Raw genomic sequence first — 18,529 nt, forward strand, 5'->3', positions numbered from 1 at the left:
GCTTTGTGCAGTTAAGCTCTAGATGACTGATGTTGGAACTGGAGAGCATGATATTGATAGCTCTTGCTGGCTCTAGTGAGTGAGAATTCCTTAAAGACCATCCATGCCATTCAGTGCAGCAGTGCCTTGGCTGCTTCTGGTCGGGTGGGATGGATCAGTTCTTGGACACTGACATGGTACCCTCTGTTCCCTTCATTTCGTCCTCATGAATGTGTCACTCTCAAGGAACTGCTGGCTTCTCTCAGAGCATGGCAAGTAGGCACCACTGCTCTGCATGAGTAACTTTCCTCCTAAATTGTGTCAAACCAATCACTCTAGTGTTTTAATTCCAGGCCAGTAGATAACCCATGAGATTTGGTAGCAGGGCTCCTTTGCTTCCCTTAGTGTTGATTGCTTTAATTTCCACAATACCTTCTTTCTTGGGCCTCTCTGGAAAGGCCTAAGCCAGGAAGGGATTGGGCCGGTTTGTGTATTCTGGTTGTCAGCAAAAAATGGCATTTAGGTTGCAAAGCATAAAATGTTACCTTCCTGTTGTTTATAAGGTTTAGAGGCTTGGCACGTGCAGCATATCAATCAGTTGGTTTATGTAGGAGCTAATACTGACAGACTGGACGTCCCGCAAAGAAGATCTGTTCCAAATGGCCATAAAGTTGTGCTTATGGTGGTTTTTCCTTCTAAACCTCGTTAACTGTTTGGTGTCCTTTACACTTAAAACAGCTAAAGGTACCTTGTGTGTATAATGCATATAAAGAGTGCCCTCTAGTGCTGTGACAGCTGCGGTCTGGAACGTTTCCCTTATGGGTTTATGGGGAAAAAAAAAAAAAAAAAAAAAAAAAAGACTGGTTAGAGGGTAGGATGCTAAATTTAGAACTGGAGTGAATTTTCATTAATGTTTGATTTCAATACCTTTACAAAACTGTGACGTGCACATAAGATTGAATTTGGAGGTTGTTCTTACTCAGGAGATTGTTGCTAAATTTGCCTTGGTACCAGAAGCACATTTTGTGTTATATTTAGAATATGCAAATATATGCATGTGAAATGTGTTAGGGAAACAAACATATATTTTGAATATTCATGACAGACAAATTGTGAATATAAAGCTAGGATCCAGCTTAGACATACCTTCAGGAAAGAGGGGTCAGAGTCTGACATTCTTGTTTACAAAATTCAGCTCAGTGGGGTGCCAAAGCCAGTGAAGGAACCATTATATTTTAACACAAAATGAATTTTGACAAATAAATTGTGATGAGTAGGTCCAGTATTTAGTAATTCAGAGAGTGCTACATTTCAGTGCATTTTAAAGGTGTTTTCATGAATGTGATTTAACATTAACAGTATTCTGTTCCTCAAAACTAGGGGCAGAACATGTTCTCCCATGACTATGTCTTCTGGTGTGGTGATTTTAACTATCGCATTAATCTAACGTATGAAGAAGTCTTTTATTTTCTCAAACGTCAAGATTGGAAGACACTTTTGGAATTTGATCAACTACAGCAGCAAAAATCCAATGGAAAAGTAAGGCAGTGTGTCTCATTTTCTTGAATAACTGCATGTTGGCTGGGTCTTTCTTGTTCCTCTAGAGATTGAAGAGGTTGCGCATTCAGTCTCTTGTTTGTAGCACTTGAATGCAGCAATTGGTTTAAAAATCAGAGCATTGTTTGCAAGGAAGTTGATATATCACAGTGGCACCTTCCTCATCTGTAACTTAAAGAGATGTTCTTTATTCAATTAGATTTTTAAAGACTTCCATGAAGGGACTATTAATTTTGGACCAACGTATAAATACGATGTTGGCTCGGAGGCTTATGATACAAGTGATAAGTGCAGAACCCCAGCGTGGACTGACAGAGTGCTTTGGTGGAGAAAGAAACTGCCCTTTGAAAAAACAGGTGCGTGGAATCCTTCTTTACCTGAAAGTTGGTTTAGAATTCATCTAGAACCCACTTAAGGGGATTTAATCTAGTGAATGGTGCTTTACTTGAGCAGATGTTCTTTCAGCTTCACTGGATTAAGTGTCAGAGATAGAGAAGGCCCTTTCTTCCTGTGTGTGTGAACAAAGGCTTTATGCGACAGGTGCTGGGAGCTCACTGAGGAATTGAAAACAGCCCAGCTGTAGTAGTACAGAAATAATTCTGTTGTTTTTCAACAGAATCATTAGTCCACATAAAGTTTCTGTGTTATAATGGCTAGATTGTTAAAACTGCTCTTCTCAGTAGATGTAGAAACAGTTTTCTGTAATTTCTTCTGTACTGGTAATTCTTAGGAATATTTCTGGTAGTTTATAGAATTGGGGGAGGTTTCATTAATTAGGGCTTATAAAGTACTTTGAATTCATGAGTGGCCAACACAACAGAAAGCCTGTTTTCACTTGTTATTCAAAAGTTGCAGTTAAGAAATAAAAAGTATTTCTTTGCGTATCAAGAGATAGTTCTCATAATAATTCTCTCAGTCTGCAGGAATATCTATCCCCCAGTGTTTCTAAAATTTAAATCAATTCATATTAGAAGTGTAATTGCTGGAGAATTAATTTGGTCTGTGCCTGCAGATGTGGTTTTTCACATGCCTGGAAATTTCTGCTTGGAATCTAAGTCATACCATGACTATGTTAAGTGTAAAAACTACAAAGCAAAACTAGGGCAATGAGAGAGTGCATGTCATCATGATACAGTTATTCACTCTTATCTAAGAAATGAAAAACAAAGTAAAATGAAGAGCTTAAACCATTGATAGAGATGCAGTCCAGGAAAGAAAGCTGTATGAGATATAATAGGGAAGTTAAAACAGCCTTCTTGTGCTGGCTGTTTTCATTTTGGGAGAAAGAACACCCTTCAGCATTTCTAATGCATATTCCTTATTTTGCTTGCAAAACTTGCCCCTTCGGAACTTTAGTAGTTGGAGTACACACAGCTCATAGGACCTAACTAGCTGGCTGGTCTGCAAGAGTCAAGGCAGGTCCCTTTCTTTAGAGTTTGTAGGCCTCCCACAGCTGGCTCACATGGGTCCATAACTGACTGGTACATTCCCAACCCTGCAAAGTCTGCTTAGTTTGCTGCCAGAGTTCCTCTCCTTTACTGCTGGTGGCAAGGCTCTTCTGCCTCTCAGCTCTTACTGTGTCGCATCTTGTTGTTGTTATAGGCTAAATGACTGCTCGTTTTACGAGAAGAAAGTGCAGCCCCAGTGTGAGTGATTAGGAAGAAATGCCATATTCCATGTTAACTCATTTTCAGCTTCACAGGAAAGAGGGACAGAGTTATCCATTCATTCAAACAATGACCTAAAAACTTCCTTGTTACTAACAACAATACAGTACCTCACTCTCGCATCATGTCTGGAGCACCTTCTGTCACTTTAAGGGTTGCAATGGAATTATTTGGAGGTTGGATTTTCATGGGTTTGGTTTCTCATATCTCTTGTGTATTATTTCTCCAATCCCTGTTTAATACTCAGATTTACAAAATAATTTCCAAGTACAGTGCCTGGTTTTATGCTCAATGTTGAGGTAGGAGGTAAAATACTAATATGAACCTATCAACGCCTGTTGTACAGATAATTAATTGGGTAACATTCTGGTCAACAATTTTGCAGGTGTCTTACTCTACTGATCAGGTGTCTCAGTTTCACTCCCAGTCATTTATCTTTTTTTTCTTTCTAGCCCCTAATTTGTAAATCTTGTAGGAGACAAGGTCTTCTTTGAATGATAAATATACAAGAACTAAAAACCCCCACCACCCACTAGTAGGGTCTGTGGAGAGCTTCCTAATAAAATAGTGTTTAACTGTTAGTAAAACTAGATTTGAGTGAATTTTAAATCATGTTTTGTGCTGCATAGCTGGAGAGATCAATCTTCTGGACAGTGATCTGAGTGCTGATACTAAAGTCAGGCACACTTGGACCCCTGGAGCCTTGATGTACTATGGGAGAGCAGAGCTGCAAGCATCTGACCACAGGTAACTAAACAATCAGAGAGAGTTTAAAATATGTAATGCTGAATTACACCTTCAGAGCAAGGGACCACGTCTGATTAAAACAGGAATTACACCTTTATTCCATGTTCAGTATCTGCTTGATGGTCTTTTCCTCTCATGGTGAGTTTTATACCAGAGTGGCAAGTACCTACAGTAATGTATTTATTTTTCCTGCACAGTGATTGCAACAAGGGTTGGATAAGCTGCAGCAAGAGCTATAGAAAACAGAGCTTTCTGTTGCTTGGTTTTGAAAAGCTCTGATACCTAAGGAAGCTGCTTTGATGGATTTCCACTCAGCTTGCTGCAGAAGAAAAGGAGGTTGGGACTGTGTGGCTTGAAGGGGTGTAAGCCAGGTCACTCAGGGACAAGTTTGGCCTCTTCACAGTACTCAAGTGTGGGGCTTCTGTGCCTCCTTTAAAAATGGAAATGGGAGAAGGTAGAAAAATCAAAGGCCAGTGTTTCTGGTTGGTCTATATAATTAACTTCTCTTTAGGGGTATGAATGGCCTGTCTTTGATAAAATTGTTCTCTGCTTCACTTCTGAGAAACAAATTCTGAGATAAATACACTTTGAAAGGTCCCTTATATTCAGAATATTTGTCTCATCCCTTGCATGCTTTGTGGAAATGCTACGATATTGCTCCTCCTAGCAGGCTAAGTGACCCCCAGTAGCTGTCTGTGCTTCTGGTGGTGCTCTTGCATGCCAGGCCTGTTCTGTATTCGTCTAGCAGTGAAAGAACATGCCTCTTGCAATCAATTTCTTTGTGTCAAGGCTCTGACATTGCTGTGTTCTGCAAAGCACAGCAGAGCTGCTGCTCTCATTATATAGGACCCTGAGGATGTGATCTGTGAAACATGACTGTTATACATGGTTTTCTATTTCAGCAAACTTGACTCCAAAAGCTGCTTTTTAATTACAGTCAGCAGCTTTGCTTTCCCATGGTTTGTGCTAGAAAAAGGGCATAGCTGTATCTTTGTGACATATGGAAATGCATTATGTTTCACAATTCTTATGGAAATAGTTAATGCTTCCTATACATTTTCCCCTCTGTTATCCCTTTCTAGCCCTGCTGTTGTTGCTTTCATATGTTCTGGTAATGTGTATTCAAGAGCCAGGACTATTGCAAGTAGAAGGCAGCAATTTTGACACAGTTGTAAGAGCAGCTGTCCCAGTCATGGTCTGTGTGTATGTGCAGGTGAAAATCTGAGAATGTGGATTGTACCCACTGAGATGAGATGAGTTCTACTCTTTCAGACAGCTCTCTCAATTTTATTCAGCTCTAACACACAGAGAAGTAATTTGTAAGAAATGGCTCAAGAAGCAAGTTTGCAGTGTTGGCTGCTTATAGTGTAATGAATTGGCACATATTTGCTACATGACAACATTATACATCTAGAATACCTTGTCCTTCATTTTTGGAAGAAGATATGTGGCCTTGTCCAACAGAAAATAATATATTTCCATCCTGATTTATAGATGTTTGGGGCCACAGCTGTTTGATAATGAGTGAAGTATCCTGATATTTGGTCTGTAGGTTTGCCATAAGTGCTTCATAGAATTGTTATTTCAGTTCACTTACGATGTGTCTTCAATTACATTCAGCTAATGCAGGACTGGGAAATATAATTAATATGATGTTGACCACTGCAGAAAAAATGAAGCTTACCTGTCCTCCTTCTTTATATAGATTTTAATTTTATATAAGCATTTCTTATTTTTAAGTAAGTATTTTTCCTTTGTTTTGTGTAGGCCAGTGTTAGCTATTGTAGAAGTGGAAGTTCAGGAAGTTAATGAAGCTGCCCGTGACAGTGTTTTCCGAGAAGTGTCATCTTTCCAGGGACCACTGGATGCCACAGTAGTGGTGAATCTGCTATCACCAACACCTGAAGAGAAGAATGAATTTCCTGAAGACTTGCGTACAGAGCTTATGCAGATGTTTGAGGATTATGGCACTGTTGTTCTGGTCAGGTGGGTTTGGGATGTGAAATGGCATGGCATCTATTAAAAAGCACAGACTGTCCTGACGGAGTTAACTCTGTATTGGAAAATTAAGTATGTAGAATTCCTTTACTGCACTTTCAGTTCTTCATTAGAAATTGAATGCAAGCGTTTTGAATATTTTATGCCTCTCAACAACCTTTTAAAGAAGTAATCCAACAGCTCTCTTGTCTGACTAGAAGGTAATTTTATTCAGTACAGTGTCATAAAGCAGAGACTTTGATGTAAATCATGATCTTTAGATTCAGGCCTCACTTTCAAGCATTGCTGCTTCTGATGGATCCTCGGGCCCTGCTTCACCTCCTCTGGGGATGGGGGGTCTGCTCTCTTCCACCACTCTTTCACACTTGGCAGAAATTCCTGGCTGGCTCTCCTTCCTGTTGGGGGTCATTTTGCTTGTTTGTTAACAGTACAGCTTCTCACAGAGCTATCACCCACTGGGTTTGAGAGGGAGAGTGTGATACCTTCTGGCAGAGCAGCTTAATTTCATTCTGATTGATTCTCTACAGGGCTCCAGCACAACTGTGAGACTTCTGTTTTGAGAAATACAGGCAAAAGACCTAACAGTTGACCTCTGAGAAACACTGCCAAAAACTTGTTCATGTTTATTTGATTCATTTGTTAGTGGAGAAAGCTGATGACCTGTTATTGTGTAGTTTTATGAAGTACCACCAATATAAGCTGAGGCTTCAAAAGCAGCTGTGCAGGAAGAGCAGCACTACGTTGCTTGTAAAGAAAAGGAGCAAGAAAAGAACATGTTTTGGTGGATTGTTCTTAGTTTATTTTGGTTTTAATTGCTTTAGATCTTGGTGGAATACTACTGTGGGAACATCACATGTCATCTGAGGTGAAGGATATGCAGAACCACGGAAGTTAGTCCAGGGGGAGTGTAGATATTGGACTGGGTATCCTTTCAACAGCTACTGAGATGTTTGTCCTGCTATTCCAGGGGTGATCCAGAAAAGGGCAGGGTGCTGGGGTCACACAAGGCAGGATTGGAGAGAAAAGGAGCCCAGCTGGGATTCATAGATCACCTGCTCCTTCTCAAAAAACAGAAATGTGAAGGAAAATACAACTAAAACACCAAATGCATATCACGGCATATGTGTCCTGTGTCTAGATCTATATGGTAGTTTTCTATCATGCTGGGCTTCAAAGGGTTTTATTCAATGGTGAAATAAAATGGTTTTTCTCTGCCTTTTTTCACTAGGATCTGTGGAGGTCAAATGCTAGTGACATTTGCAGACAGCAAGTCAGCTCTTCGTGTTATGGATATAGATGGTGCCAAAGTAAGACTTTCTCAAACTCATAATAATAACTGCATAACAAATTTCTCAAAAGTGGTTGCTTAGAATGAGGTACTTGAGTTTCTACCTAAATCAAGTAGCATTATTTGAAAGAGAGATAGTGCTGATGAAGTCCTTAACTTTCACATCTGCTGAGGCTGTTAATGCAGTACTTTCGTTTCAGGATGGCACGAGGTGACTTTTCATGGATCCCAAGCAGTGCTTAGGATCTGCCTCTGGCGCCTGTAGAGAACAAATGGACTTGTTCATGGTTGTGGCTGCTTGAAGCAGTTCTCTTGACATTCTGGCATATACTGTTGCCAAAGCATCCTCAAGATTGTGGTTTGGAGATTTTTTGTTTCTCCAGTGTATCAAAAGGCTCCTTCTGCTAAGCTGTAACAACATGATTCATTGGCTTCCATGGCCAATCCAGCATTAGCAGTAGGCGTTTACCTTGCCGTCCCCTGCTTTTCCTTCCCACACACACACTATACAAATCATCAACCCCCTGTTGAAAAAAAACTGCTTGTGGTGCTGCCCTGTAAACTTAATTCTGAAGTAATGGATTTTAACTCTCATTCTTCTTTCGTATTTGCAGTTTTATCTTCTAATTTGACTCCTGCCATTGATGTAATTTATGGCACAGACTGAAACACGGTTCTGTGCACACAGTATGTGAAGGTGCTAGGAATCTGAGTTGGGAACTTTTCAAACTGATTTTCCTGTCAAAGCTGCTGGCTTGTCTGCCTTTCATCCCAAATGTCATAGAGCAACACACATAAGCAGCTGAAGTCCTAATGGGTTTGAAAATACACCTTCCATATACATCACATATGAGATTTTCTGGTCAGTCTCCTTACAGGTAGAAGCAGATACAAAACTCTTGTGTGTTTTAAGGCTGCTGACTCAAAAATGGCACTTTTTCATGCCAATATTGCTATTCCAGTATCATTTTGACAATATTTGATGTTTCACCTATTTCTCCAGTATTTCCCAAATGCAGCAGCAGTGCTTTTGAGCTGTGAAACTAATTTTCTTTCAAGAATATGTTTACAGTCTGAAAACTTGGTTGTGGGGGGTAAGAGTGTTTCCTTTCCATTTGACTTTTGAAGTGAAGCAGTTGTACAACTTGGTCAGAGCATGGTGCTAATAACATTGGGGCCCTGGGTTCAATGCCTGCATGGGCCATTCCTTTAATAGCTGGACTTGATGATCCTTCTGGGCCCCTTCCAACTCAATCTGTGATCTGTGTGATTCTGAACAGGCTGGCAGAATCTGAATATTCTGTTCAGGCATTCTTGTTTTTTGAAGGTCCTTGGCAAAGGGTAACAATTATTTCTGTGCTTAGGTTAGAGGCAGAATAGTGAAGATCCAGCCCAAGACTAAGGACTGGCTAAAGGGCCTTCAGGAGGAAATTGCTCGAAAACGAGACAGCGTTGTCCCCATGTCCCCCACGGCAAACTCCCACCTTCTGGAAGAAAATTTTGACTTCTCAAGTTTGGACTATGAATCAGAAGGTAAGCTGTATGTTTCTAAGCTAAGTAGTGAGAAATTGCTTTGCTGACTTTGGTTGCACAGTGCAGTACAGTATGAGTGTCAGTGGCACCTTAATTTGTAATGAAGCCACACTTCTTAAAAAGATGACTGTAATTAAAGCCTTGACCTGACTCTGTGCCTGGGCATAGAACTGTTACTTAGATCATCCTGTCAATTCAGTGTTATATGTTAGCAAATTCAGTGCGTGGTACAGCTGTCTGTAGAGACACACTGTAATGAAACACATGGTATGGTTACACAAGAATCTTGCCCAGCCTATATATTAAATTATTAAATTAACTGATAGTATAAATTAATTAATTGGGAGTGTAGAGAGACAGAGAATGAATTTTCTCATTAATTCTTTGTTATCTAATATTTTAATCCAGGTGATATAGAGGATGAAGATGATTATTTAGAGGATGCTCTGTGTCAACACCTAGCAGCAGACACAGTAGAAGATATGTCGGAGTGCCCTGGACACTGTGCATCCACAGCTCTTTCAAACAAATCTGGACAACCCCCCCGCCTGTATAAAGGTAAAGTATCCACCTTCCTTAAGGTAAGACCTGAAGAATTGTTGTTTGTTCTCCTGTTGTCTGTATTTCCCTGTTCATTTATATTTTCATTCCAAGTTCTCCTGTAATACCTATTCATGCTCAACTCTCCTTGAGTTAGTGACTGTAGTTAGTGAGGTCCTCAGGCATAACACAATACAAATGATGAAACTCATGATGATTCTCCTTCTCTTTAGGCTAGGGCAAGGCAGGAAAGCTGAAAAATGCTGGTTTTCCTTTTCTAGCCAGAGGAAATGAAATCTTTTTATCCATTTGATGTTGTTTGGCACCAGAACATACAACAAAAAAATTGTTGGATACTATTGCATACTATTTTCTTATTGGTGAGGGCCAAAGCAAAATCAAACCAGAAGAATCCTGTTGATTCAGTGATGGGCTCAACTCTGTCCTTTGAGCAGTAGCAGTGGCAGAAGAGTTAGCTGTAAGCTGGGAGGTTGCTGTGTTCAAATTACTTCAGAGACCTGAAGTTTCTCCTTTGTTCCCATTTGATTTATTCCCGAAGGAGTTGAGGTTCATAAAATATATATACATATAATCATCCTTTAGGTTCTTAATGAATGTGTAACCTTTTTCCTTGGTTACCTGGCTCTCTTGCACATTATTGTGAAGTGACTTGGTAAAAAGAAGATAAAGCTGTGGAGAGAAAACTGATAAAAACTGAGGCAAGAACTAGCCAAGCCTGTCTAACAATGGGATGTGATCAGGATGTGCTTGAGTGGCCAAGCATTGACAGGCTGGGATATGTGTTAAACACCTGATTGTGACAGCAGTGATTCAGTAGCTGTCATTCTGCTCTCTCTCAGCAGTGCTTTGTCTTCTGACATAAAAGTGAAAACTTTTAATACCCTCAAAGGTTGAGTCAGAAGTAGAGTTCAAAAAGATTAAATGAAATTCGTACACTTACACAGACAGATTTTCCAAACAGAGTGATTTATGGCTTTCTTGCCCACCTTGAGTCATAGGCTGGGTTCAGTGTGGCCAGACCCAAAAGTCTATCCCTGAGTCAAGGAGTGATCACCCATTATTAAATACTGTGAAGTCAATCACTTTGTATTATAGGGTGCCTTGCCCTCAAACCACCTCTGGCCTATTGTGTGATGATTCATTAAGCCACAGAGAATTGCAGTGAATCTTGTCACTCACACTAACTCTTCTTCACAAAAAATATCACAAAGTAAATAGAGGTAATGGAGTATAGTTTGAAGGAGGTCAGGGTGGGGTCATGATCTCACGTAACTCAAAATATGATATATTCAATTAATCCTAAAGTGTCTGCAATTTCAGATTCCTCCATAAGCTCCCAATTCTGGCTGAATAACTTCTAATTGAAGATATGATGACTGTGTAGCTGGTGGTAGACACAGATGGAAAACAGTGACAGGCACAATAGTGTGTGTGTGTTTCTGAGGTCAGGGAAGGGCACAGCTTTATGAAACTGATGTCCCTGCCAGCAGCCTTCCAGGGATGGAATTGAGTGGTAATGGCTGGCTTTTGTTGTGTTCAGTTTTACTGCCAGAACTTCAAACCGTGCCTCCAGGTGCCTGCATGACTGCTTGGATCCTACTGATGAGCCCATATCTGCAGCTTAGAAGTACTGAAAATGCAGAGAGCACAGGGAGGGCGGGCTGGGCAGACCACAGGCTCTGTCTCTGTGGTTGCCATCTGCTGCTGAGTGGGAGCAGGAAGCTGTGAGGCAGCTCGTGATCCCCTACAGAGCACAGCTTTCTGAAAAACAAGAATTTGTTTACAAATGCCTGAAGTGCAAGAGACTGCTGCTGCATAATTCCTTCCCCATCTCTCCAAAACTAAACCCAGTGAATCTCGGTGCTCTAAAGAACAAGAGCTGCATAGCTGGGCAGCCATGGCAGGGTGAGAGGACTGAAATGAAAGTCCTCACTATAGCAGATGGGGGAGAACAAAACAATCCCTACTTCTCCTGTCTCCAGCTGTCAGAAAGGCTTAGGTGGAATGAAAGACTGAGTAATTAGTTAGTGATGTAAGGTGCAGCCAAGAGCTAGCAGATTGAGGCAGCTGTACCTTTTAGGAGATGTTGCTGGAAAGCAGAGATGTCATGATTGAGCCATTCAGACAGATTTTTCTCTGGTATAAAAACAGGTCTCCTGTGGAAGAAAAGGTGTCTAATCCTCAAATGGAATTCTTGTGTTTGGGATGGAAAGCGAGGAATTCACCACGACTAGCCATGGCAGTTTGAATGGGCGCAGGCTGCCACTAAGTCTGGCTATGAAAATCTCGGAATCTAACAAGGCGCCCAGTAACCCTGGAATGAGATGTAGGCATTCTTTGTGTTGGTGCAAACGGCTAATAAATAGTGGAAAAGGAGAGAGAGAGAAAGAAGCATTTGACAAAAGGGTAGATGTTTCCTGCAATGGGAGCAGGCAGACATTGTGGGAGAGCAAAAAAATGAGAACGTGTTGCTGAGAGACCTGGCTGAGGCTTGCCACTCACAGTCACCTCTCTCCTGATCTCTCAGATCTGGTGTGCCTCACCCAGAGTGTATCTAATTCAGACACTTCCTAAAATGTCCCTAGATGATGCTGACCTCGCTGATTTGAAGCGGGAGCTGGAGGCAAGTGGGGAACGCAGCCGCCGCATTCCAAGCAGGTCTCTGTCCATTCCTACCCGGCCTCGGCCACTTCAGCCACCACAGAGGCCTCCCCCTCCCGGTGAGTTGAGCTTCCTTTAAGGTGGTGTTGGCTCCAGCTGAACAGCTTTTGCCTGCCATTTCTGGGTGACAAAGAAGGTCATAGCTTGTTCTGAAATGTCAGGTTGTCGAGGGACTCGTACTTGCTTCCCAGTCTGTTTCAGCCCGAGTATTACTGCCATTAGAAATGGGAGAAGTTTGTCTTCAGGACAACCCATACTCCACAAAATAAATGTCTTTAGTAGGGATGGAATAGCCAATATGTTTCATACTAGCTCACTACTCAGGTTAGCGAGCTGAGCAGCCACTTTTTGGCAATAAAGATACTGGTATTTATGCCTGCTGACTTCTGAAGTCACTGAGTGTTTTCTTGCAGTTTTTTTGATTCTGAATTAATTGTAATCAGAATTTTAAAAACCTTTGACAAAATACTTATTCAGAACAGTTTTTCTCCTTTCCTTCTTCACAAGCAATTGTCTTTATAAAAGAAATGCAAAGTGAATTATGATTTTCAGTGAGGTACAAAGGGAAGGGATGCTTTTACCTAAGCTCTGCTCCCCTGAGATGCCATCCAGAGCTGTGCTGCTCCTGTTTTTAGGGCTACTTCTGAATGAAAGCTGATTGCTAGATGAGCATTAATCATCTTTGCCTCCTGTATTAGACAAGCTATACATCATGTTTTTCTTGCAGCCCAAAAGTCTCTCTTTTGTGTACATTTTCCAGACTCAAATTGGAAGTTCTCTGATGCTCACCTGATAGATGAGTTTTTTAGGATTATTCCCATTCATTTTTGAGTCTGTTGCACAGAAGTGCCAACATTGCTATCTATATTTCTGTGCCTAGAATGCAATGTTAATGCTCAGCTGAGGTTATCTAATTAATTAAATGAAAGAAAGACTAATTACAAAACTGCTTCCTGAAACAGTTCAAGATTTTGTGAGGGCGATGGAATGCACATTGGTTTTGCTCCATTGCAGATAAGATTTTTTACCGCCTCTTGAATGTACAAAGCCATTTTTTTATTCCTCTTCCAGCTGGAACATCAGGCAAAAAGTCTCCCTCAGATGGCTCCCTCTCTCCAGGAAGCCAATCCACCTGCTCCATCCTGGCAACGGCAAAGCTGCTTCCCGGAGCCCCTCAGCAGCCAGTGAGTCCTGCTGCTCAGCATGGCCCCTTGGCATTGTCCTGTTCCCTCCCATCCACACTGAGAATAACGTACAGGATGCACCTGTCATACAAGGAAGGAAGTCCATCACATGTCTGAGCTGAAAATGCCAAGATAACTTCTTGTACTGTAATACTGAACTGTAGGCCCTGTTAGGCAGCAGAAAAATGTTAATAAATTAACAAGAGTTAGGAATGCCAAAGAGGGAGAAGAGAATGAGTGGTGTAAGACCAGGGCACTGTTGTTGCTTTCTGACAGATGCTAACTTGAATTTTTAACACTATCATCATATGGTTTAATTATTTTCTCACCTCTGTTTTGGTGGGCCATGCTAGTGCCCAGAATTCAGGAAAAGTCTTGGCCACTGCCAGCAAGGCTGTTGGTCCCCTGAGGAGACCAAGAGCAGAATATGGAAATGCCTCCTCAGTCCTGTCTTGCTGGATGAGGACCCTAACGCATTGGACAAGGGATGGCTACGGCACTAGCTGTGGCACTCAGGCACTGGCCTTCTGTCAGCTGCCAGCAAAGGTGTACAATTTGCTGAAAGATTCCCATTTCTTTAGTATTTATAGGTCACTGAATAGCCACTTGCAAGAACAGAATTTTCCAGGTGTATGAGCTTAGCTGTGAGATTAGAGGTGTACAAGAAAAACCAGTTCTCTCAAGATGGCTCATTCTCCTGTTTTTTCAAAGCCCAAAGTCCGGACTGGAATAAGCAAACCTTACAACGTCAAGCAGATCAAAACCACCACAGCTGAGGAAGCAGAAGAAGCTATTAGATGTCTTATGGAGGCCAAAGGAGGTAAGCACAGCATCTTTAAATAAAGAAAACTCTAGGTGTATTCATCTCATCATAGCCCAAATGCACATATTGCTATTCAGAATTCTACCTGAACACATTTTTGCAAAATTGTATGTGGTATTCTCTGTCAGTTCTGATAATATTAACCTTTTTTTCAAAATTTTTAAAATTTTACATTTTGTCGTAGAACCTGCTACTAGTAGAACCTTGGGTTATTTATGCCCAGATTTAGTCAGAAAAATTAAAATATGAAGATGAGATTTTACTAAACTGATGGTGCCTGTGTTAGCTCAGAGTTGCATAAAGGATATTTACTGCTCTATTTACTGAATGCTCACTATTCCAAGCAGAACTACAGAGCAAATGCAGCTCTAGGAGGAATAACCTGGATTCTGTTCACATTTGGACAGCAAGTACAACTGTAACCTAGATAAAAGCTTGCACTACTTCAGCTTGAATAGCTAAGCTAAAAGGCTACTCTGTGTTTAGGCTCTCTGTGTAGCCCCTGGAGTAGAGAGCTTCTTGCTAGGGCAAGTCAGGGCACAAAACTAACTTAGGTACTGTGAATGTATCCCCCAGGGTTGCATGGAGTCTTTCTACTGATGCTCTGTGAATGAAAATGGCTACCTGAGTTGCAAGGCTCTCAGTTTAGGAGAAAACCATCCCTTTTCATTTATACCTAGAATGAATGCAGTCTGGAATAATCCCATTTATTCAGAAATATATGGGAATATATGGAAATATAAAGGCATCTTGATGTTTGTTCCTCAGTGCTGTTCATTTCATTTTGAAATCAGATTTATTCTCCACTGATTTTGAAATTCACATTCACTTGTTGTGGGTAAGAAAACTAGTCTGGTCAGCATCACTTCCAGTCCCTTGTACTGTACCACCAGTTGGCATTTACAGTTCTTTTTAAAACACTCTACAAGATGCACTTGGTATCATAAACTTGGTTTTCCAGGTAATGGCAAAAGGATGCTCAGAGCTTGAGCCCAGTACTCCTGAACCCCCAGCCAGTGTTTTTTCCACTTGACCAAATGGTGGCACAGCACTGCTGGTTTGGCATGAAATTATTTCAGGCAGGGAAGTTTTCCCCTAACAGCCTCTTACAGATGTTACAGGATTGCAAAGGTCTGTGCTTAGCTCCAAAACCTACCTTCCTGACCTGAGCTGGCCCTGTAGGCATGAACATTTTGAGAAGCATGGTTGTGAAAGAAATTATCTTGAGTCTATGTTCTGATCAGCCCGAGATGCCATATTTGCTTTTGCTTTTCAGGAGCACAGGAAGATGCAGTAAAGCCTGTTCCAACCAGAAACCAAACTTCCTCCAAACCCGAGGCTCTTCCCAGCATCACAAAGTCAGCTTCATTCCAAGGGTCGCAGGCGGGAGCAGTGCCTGTGCCTCATCGTCCACCACCCAAAGTTCCAACCCCAAAGAAGCCAGTGCCCCTGCAAAGGACCGGAGCCAAGGGGGAAAATGTAAGAGAATTGTAGCAAAATGCATCCAGCCTCCATTACAGTGTGAATGATGGAGGGGTGGGCTGGTTGTTTTTTGCAGGAGGTCCTGTCATGTCAGCAGGTGCTGGAATAATTTTGTGTATTACAGTCACCAAGGCATAAAAATGAAAGAAAGATTGGAAAGAGAGCCATATGCAGCTTTTCTATTTGTTAGTCCATTCTCTTGTTTTTCTTCTGGAACAAAACCTTGTCAGGATTTAAGACTTGTTTGTTCTTTATCACAGTCTCTAATTTTGACCATGAGTGGTCTGCTCTGTAAAGATTTGAGGCAGCTTCTTCATCAGTTTTGTGTCCTGTGTCCTTTCTTGCTTTCCTTACACACCTTGTAATGGGATTCAGCCTTTCAGTTTGAATTCTGAAGTCTACTCAACAGTTCATGTTCTCAAAAATACAAAGCTGTAGGTGTTCAGGTTTTAATATATGTCAGGTCTCTGTGATGGAGACAGTAGTTCATCTCTAGAGCTGCTAAAATGATTATCTAATTTGTAAAGCAGTTTGAGTACAAGAGGAAGACAAATGCAGCCTTTATATTCTTCCTTTGACAGAATCTCTGCTAAAGAAGCTCTCTTCTAAATTTTTAGGGCTCCTGCCTTACCTTCCTTTGGTAAAGGCATTCACCCCTTGTCTGTAATGGACGTTGTGCTCTCTTTACTTAGCAGATTCACCAAAAAACCCAACCCAGACAGCACAGTCTATGCTGAGGATGGTCAGTTTGTTTTGTTGAAGTTGTCACCATTTCCAAGTCACTCTTGAAAGGTGCTGAGAGGGATTGCTATTTTGGTATTAGTTATGTGAGAGCTTCTGCAGGAATAGATTATTTCAGGTTGACTCTGCCCTGGAATTCCACTCCTTCCTCCATCTGAGGGAAGTCAGATGGGAGGTGTGTACTTGAAAAGCTCTACTCAATCCCCCTCTACCACAGTCAAATGTAGGCAACTTAACAGCACATAGGAAGAAGTGCCAAGGGATATGTCCAGCATGAGATACTGACTAAATATTTTGCCTGCATGAAAAATCCTGTACATTATCTTTTAATACTGTGCAAGAGCAATAAAGAATTGAAACGCTTTCATTCAGTCACACAGAGTGTGAGAAATCTGAAGCAGTCCTTGCCCTCCTAGACTGAGCTGGGCTTGTTATTTATATACTTTTAAATGGTGGTAAATGTATGCTAGACTGGACTTTGAGAGCTTATTTTTATCTTCAGTTGCCAGCATCAGTGAGACAGGACACAGCCCTTAATGCATTTATTGGGTTAGCTTAAGCTAATTCTCCTTCAATCTTATCTATCCAAATAAGCTACACCTAAAGGCATGGGCCTCCCTATGCAATCTTGCTTAAGTACTATTAGTCAGCAGAGAGATGTAACAAATAACTCCTCAGAACTTTGTTGATTTGGCCCAGAGCAAAAATCCTAACCTGAAAGGGAGATGGTCAGAAAGAGCTGTGACTAAGCAGCCTGTAGGGTCCTGGTCCTTCACTAGCTCTCTGAAGGTGAGTGCCAGGCGCAATGCATGGGCCCAGAGCCCAGCAGGTACAGTGCAGAACTGTGCTGTCAAGCCTCCTCTTCACAGTGCTTTTTTGTCTTCCAGGACTGTCAGCCTTTCTTAGCAACGCTGTCAATTAAACTTGCACCAGTAGTGACTCAAAGTTTAAGGTTCCTTTTTGTTCTCACATTTCTTCCTCTATTTCCTCCTCAGGCCATGTCTCCAGAAGACCAATTCGACCAACAGACAGCACAGTCTCCTTTTGGCTTGCTAGAGCCCCATCTAGAAGCTGGAGCTATTCTTAGACCAACCAAGATCACTCCAGTCCCTAAACCCAGAACACAAGCTGGGAAGCCTCAAGAGAGCAGGGGAAGCAGTGAAAGGCAGCCTCTGTCAGCAGGCACAGCTGAGGCCATGGTACTGCCTCCCCAGAACGCTCCCTTTGCTCCAAAGGTGCCTCCACGAAGAAAAAAGTCGGCTCCTGCAGCTTTTCATCTCCAAGTTCTCCAGAGCAGTGACAACCCCCTTTTCCGTGCGTCACTGTTCAACTCCAACAACAACAACCCTGGGTCCTGCCCTCAGACTCATGTCCCTGTTCCCTCAGCCTCTGCCAGCCCAGAAAACAGCACAACTCAGCCCTTGGCACCAAGTGCTGCAGAACTGATGGTGAAGCTCCAGGGCCCTTCTGCACCAGCAGGCCAGCATCCACAACGACTGCACACCAGCTCCCTTCCAGAGAACACCAATCTGCTGGACCTGGACATTCATTCTTCCTTCCCTCTTTCCACACAGGCACCGCCAGCTACTTCTCCAGCACACACTTCAGAAAATTTAAATCACCCCAATCTGAAAGATTTCAGTCACTGGGTTACATTTAGTGATGATGAAGACAGCAGTGCAGTGGCAGAAGGGTTCAACAAACTGCTTGTCTCAGAACAAAACAAAAATACCTTTATGAAAACAAATAGTGATTTAGAATTGTAAAATTTTACCTCCTTAGTCTTCCAAAAGAAATCATAATTATGATGCAAAATTTAAAAAAAAAATCTTTTTTATATTTAATGAACTGGATCATCTGTCCATGCTACATTTCATTTTCATGTTTAATGATACGGCCCCTGGAGGGAAGTATATAAAATACATACAACCTAACATTACCTACAGCTCATTTGAAAACTTCCTTATTCTAAGTTATTTCTTTTTATTAATCCATTTTAAGATGTTTTATTTCATTTCAGGTACAAATCATATGTAAGAACATGTATGGAAAAAAAGACATTAAAAAAAATTTCCTTTGGAATGTGTATTTTAATCAATTTCGGTTGTTTGAAATAAAGCATCCTTACTTTGAAGAGTTAGTCTGCCAGTTATTCTGGAACAAACATCCCAAGAGGAATGTACACCAGTATAACAGCAGTAACACTGGTACTGCTCTGCTGCAAGTTTCCAAAACTCACCCTGGTTTTTGTTCCCAAGCCCATGTCCAACAGCATACTTTGAAAAGGGACTGTAGTTTCCCACATGCT

General features: G+C 41.5%; 1 protein-coding gene across 4 annotated transcripts in view; it reads left to right on the plus strand.

Moving 5' to 3' along the window:
- Positions 1–18,324, plus strand: part of SYNJ2 (synaptojanin 2) — a 65,445-nt gene extending 47,121 nt beyond the window's left edge. The window contains exons 15-26 of one of the 4 annotated variants that reach the window (XM_041470039.1): positions 1,360–1,518; positions 1,736–1,892; positions 3,833–3,950; positions 5,718–5,936; positions 7,177–7,255; positions 8,601–8,769; positions 9,178–9,327; positions 11,916–12,050; positions 13,063–13,175; positions 13,887–13,995; positions 15,275–15,477; positions 17,217–18,324. In XM_041470039.1, the coding sequence (XP_041325973.1) occupies positions 1,360–1,518; positions 1,736–1,892; positions 3,833–3,950; positions 5,718–5,936; positions 7,177–7,255; positions 8,601–8,769; positions 9,178–9,327; positions 11,916–12,050; positions 13,063–13,175; positions 13,887–13,995; positions 15,275–15,477; positions 17,217–17,987 (2,382 nt within the window). In that variant the 3' untranslated portion in view covers positions 17,988–18,324. The remainder of the gene's footprint in view (positions 1–1,359; positions 1,519–1,735; positions 1,893–3,832; positions 3,951–5,717; positions 5,937–7,176; positions 7,256–8,600; positions 8,770–9,177; positions 9,328–11,915; positions 12,051–13,062; positions 13,176–13,886; positions 13,996–15,274; positions 15,478–17,216) is intronic. The other 3 variants (XM_041470038.1, XM_041470040.1, XM_041470041.1) reach the window with 3 other exon arrangements.
- The last annotated feature ends 205 nt before the right edge of the window (positions 18,325–18,529 follow it).

Source organism: Pyrgilauda ruficollis, unplaced genomic scaffold, assembly GCF_017590135.1.
Source record: "Pyrgilauda ruficollis isolate IOZ18807 unplaced genomic scaffold, ASM1759013v1 scaffold24, whole genome shotgun sequence".
NCBI lineage: Eukaryota > Metazoa > Chordata > Aves > Passeriformes > Passeridae > Pyrgilauda > Pyrgilauda ruficollis.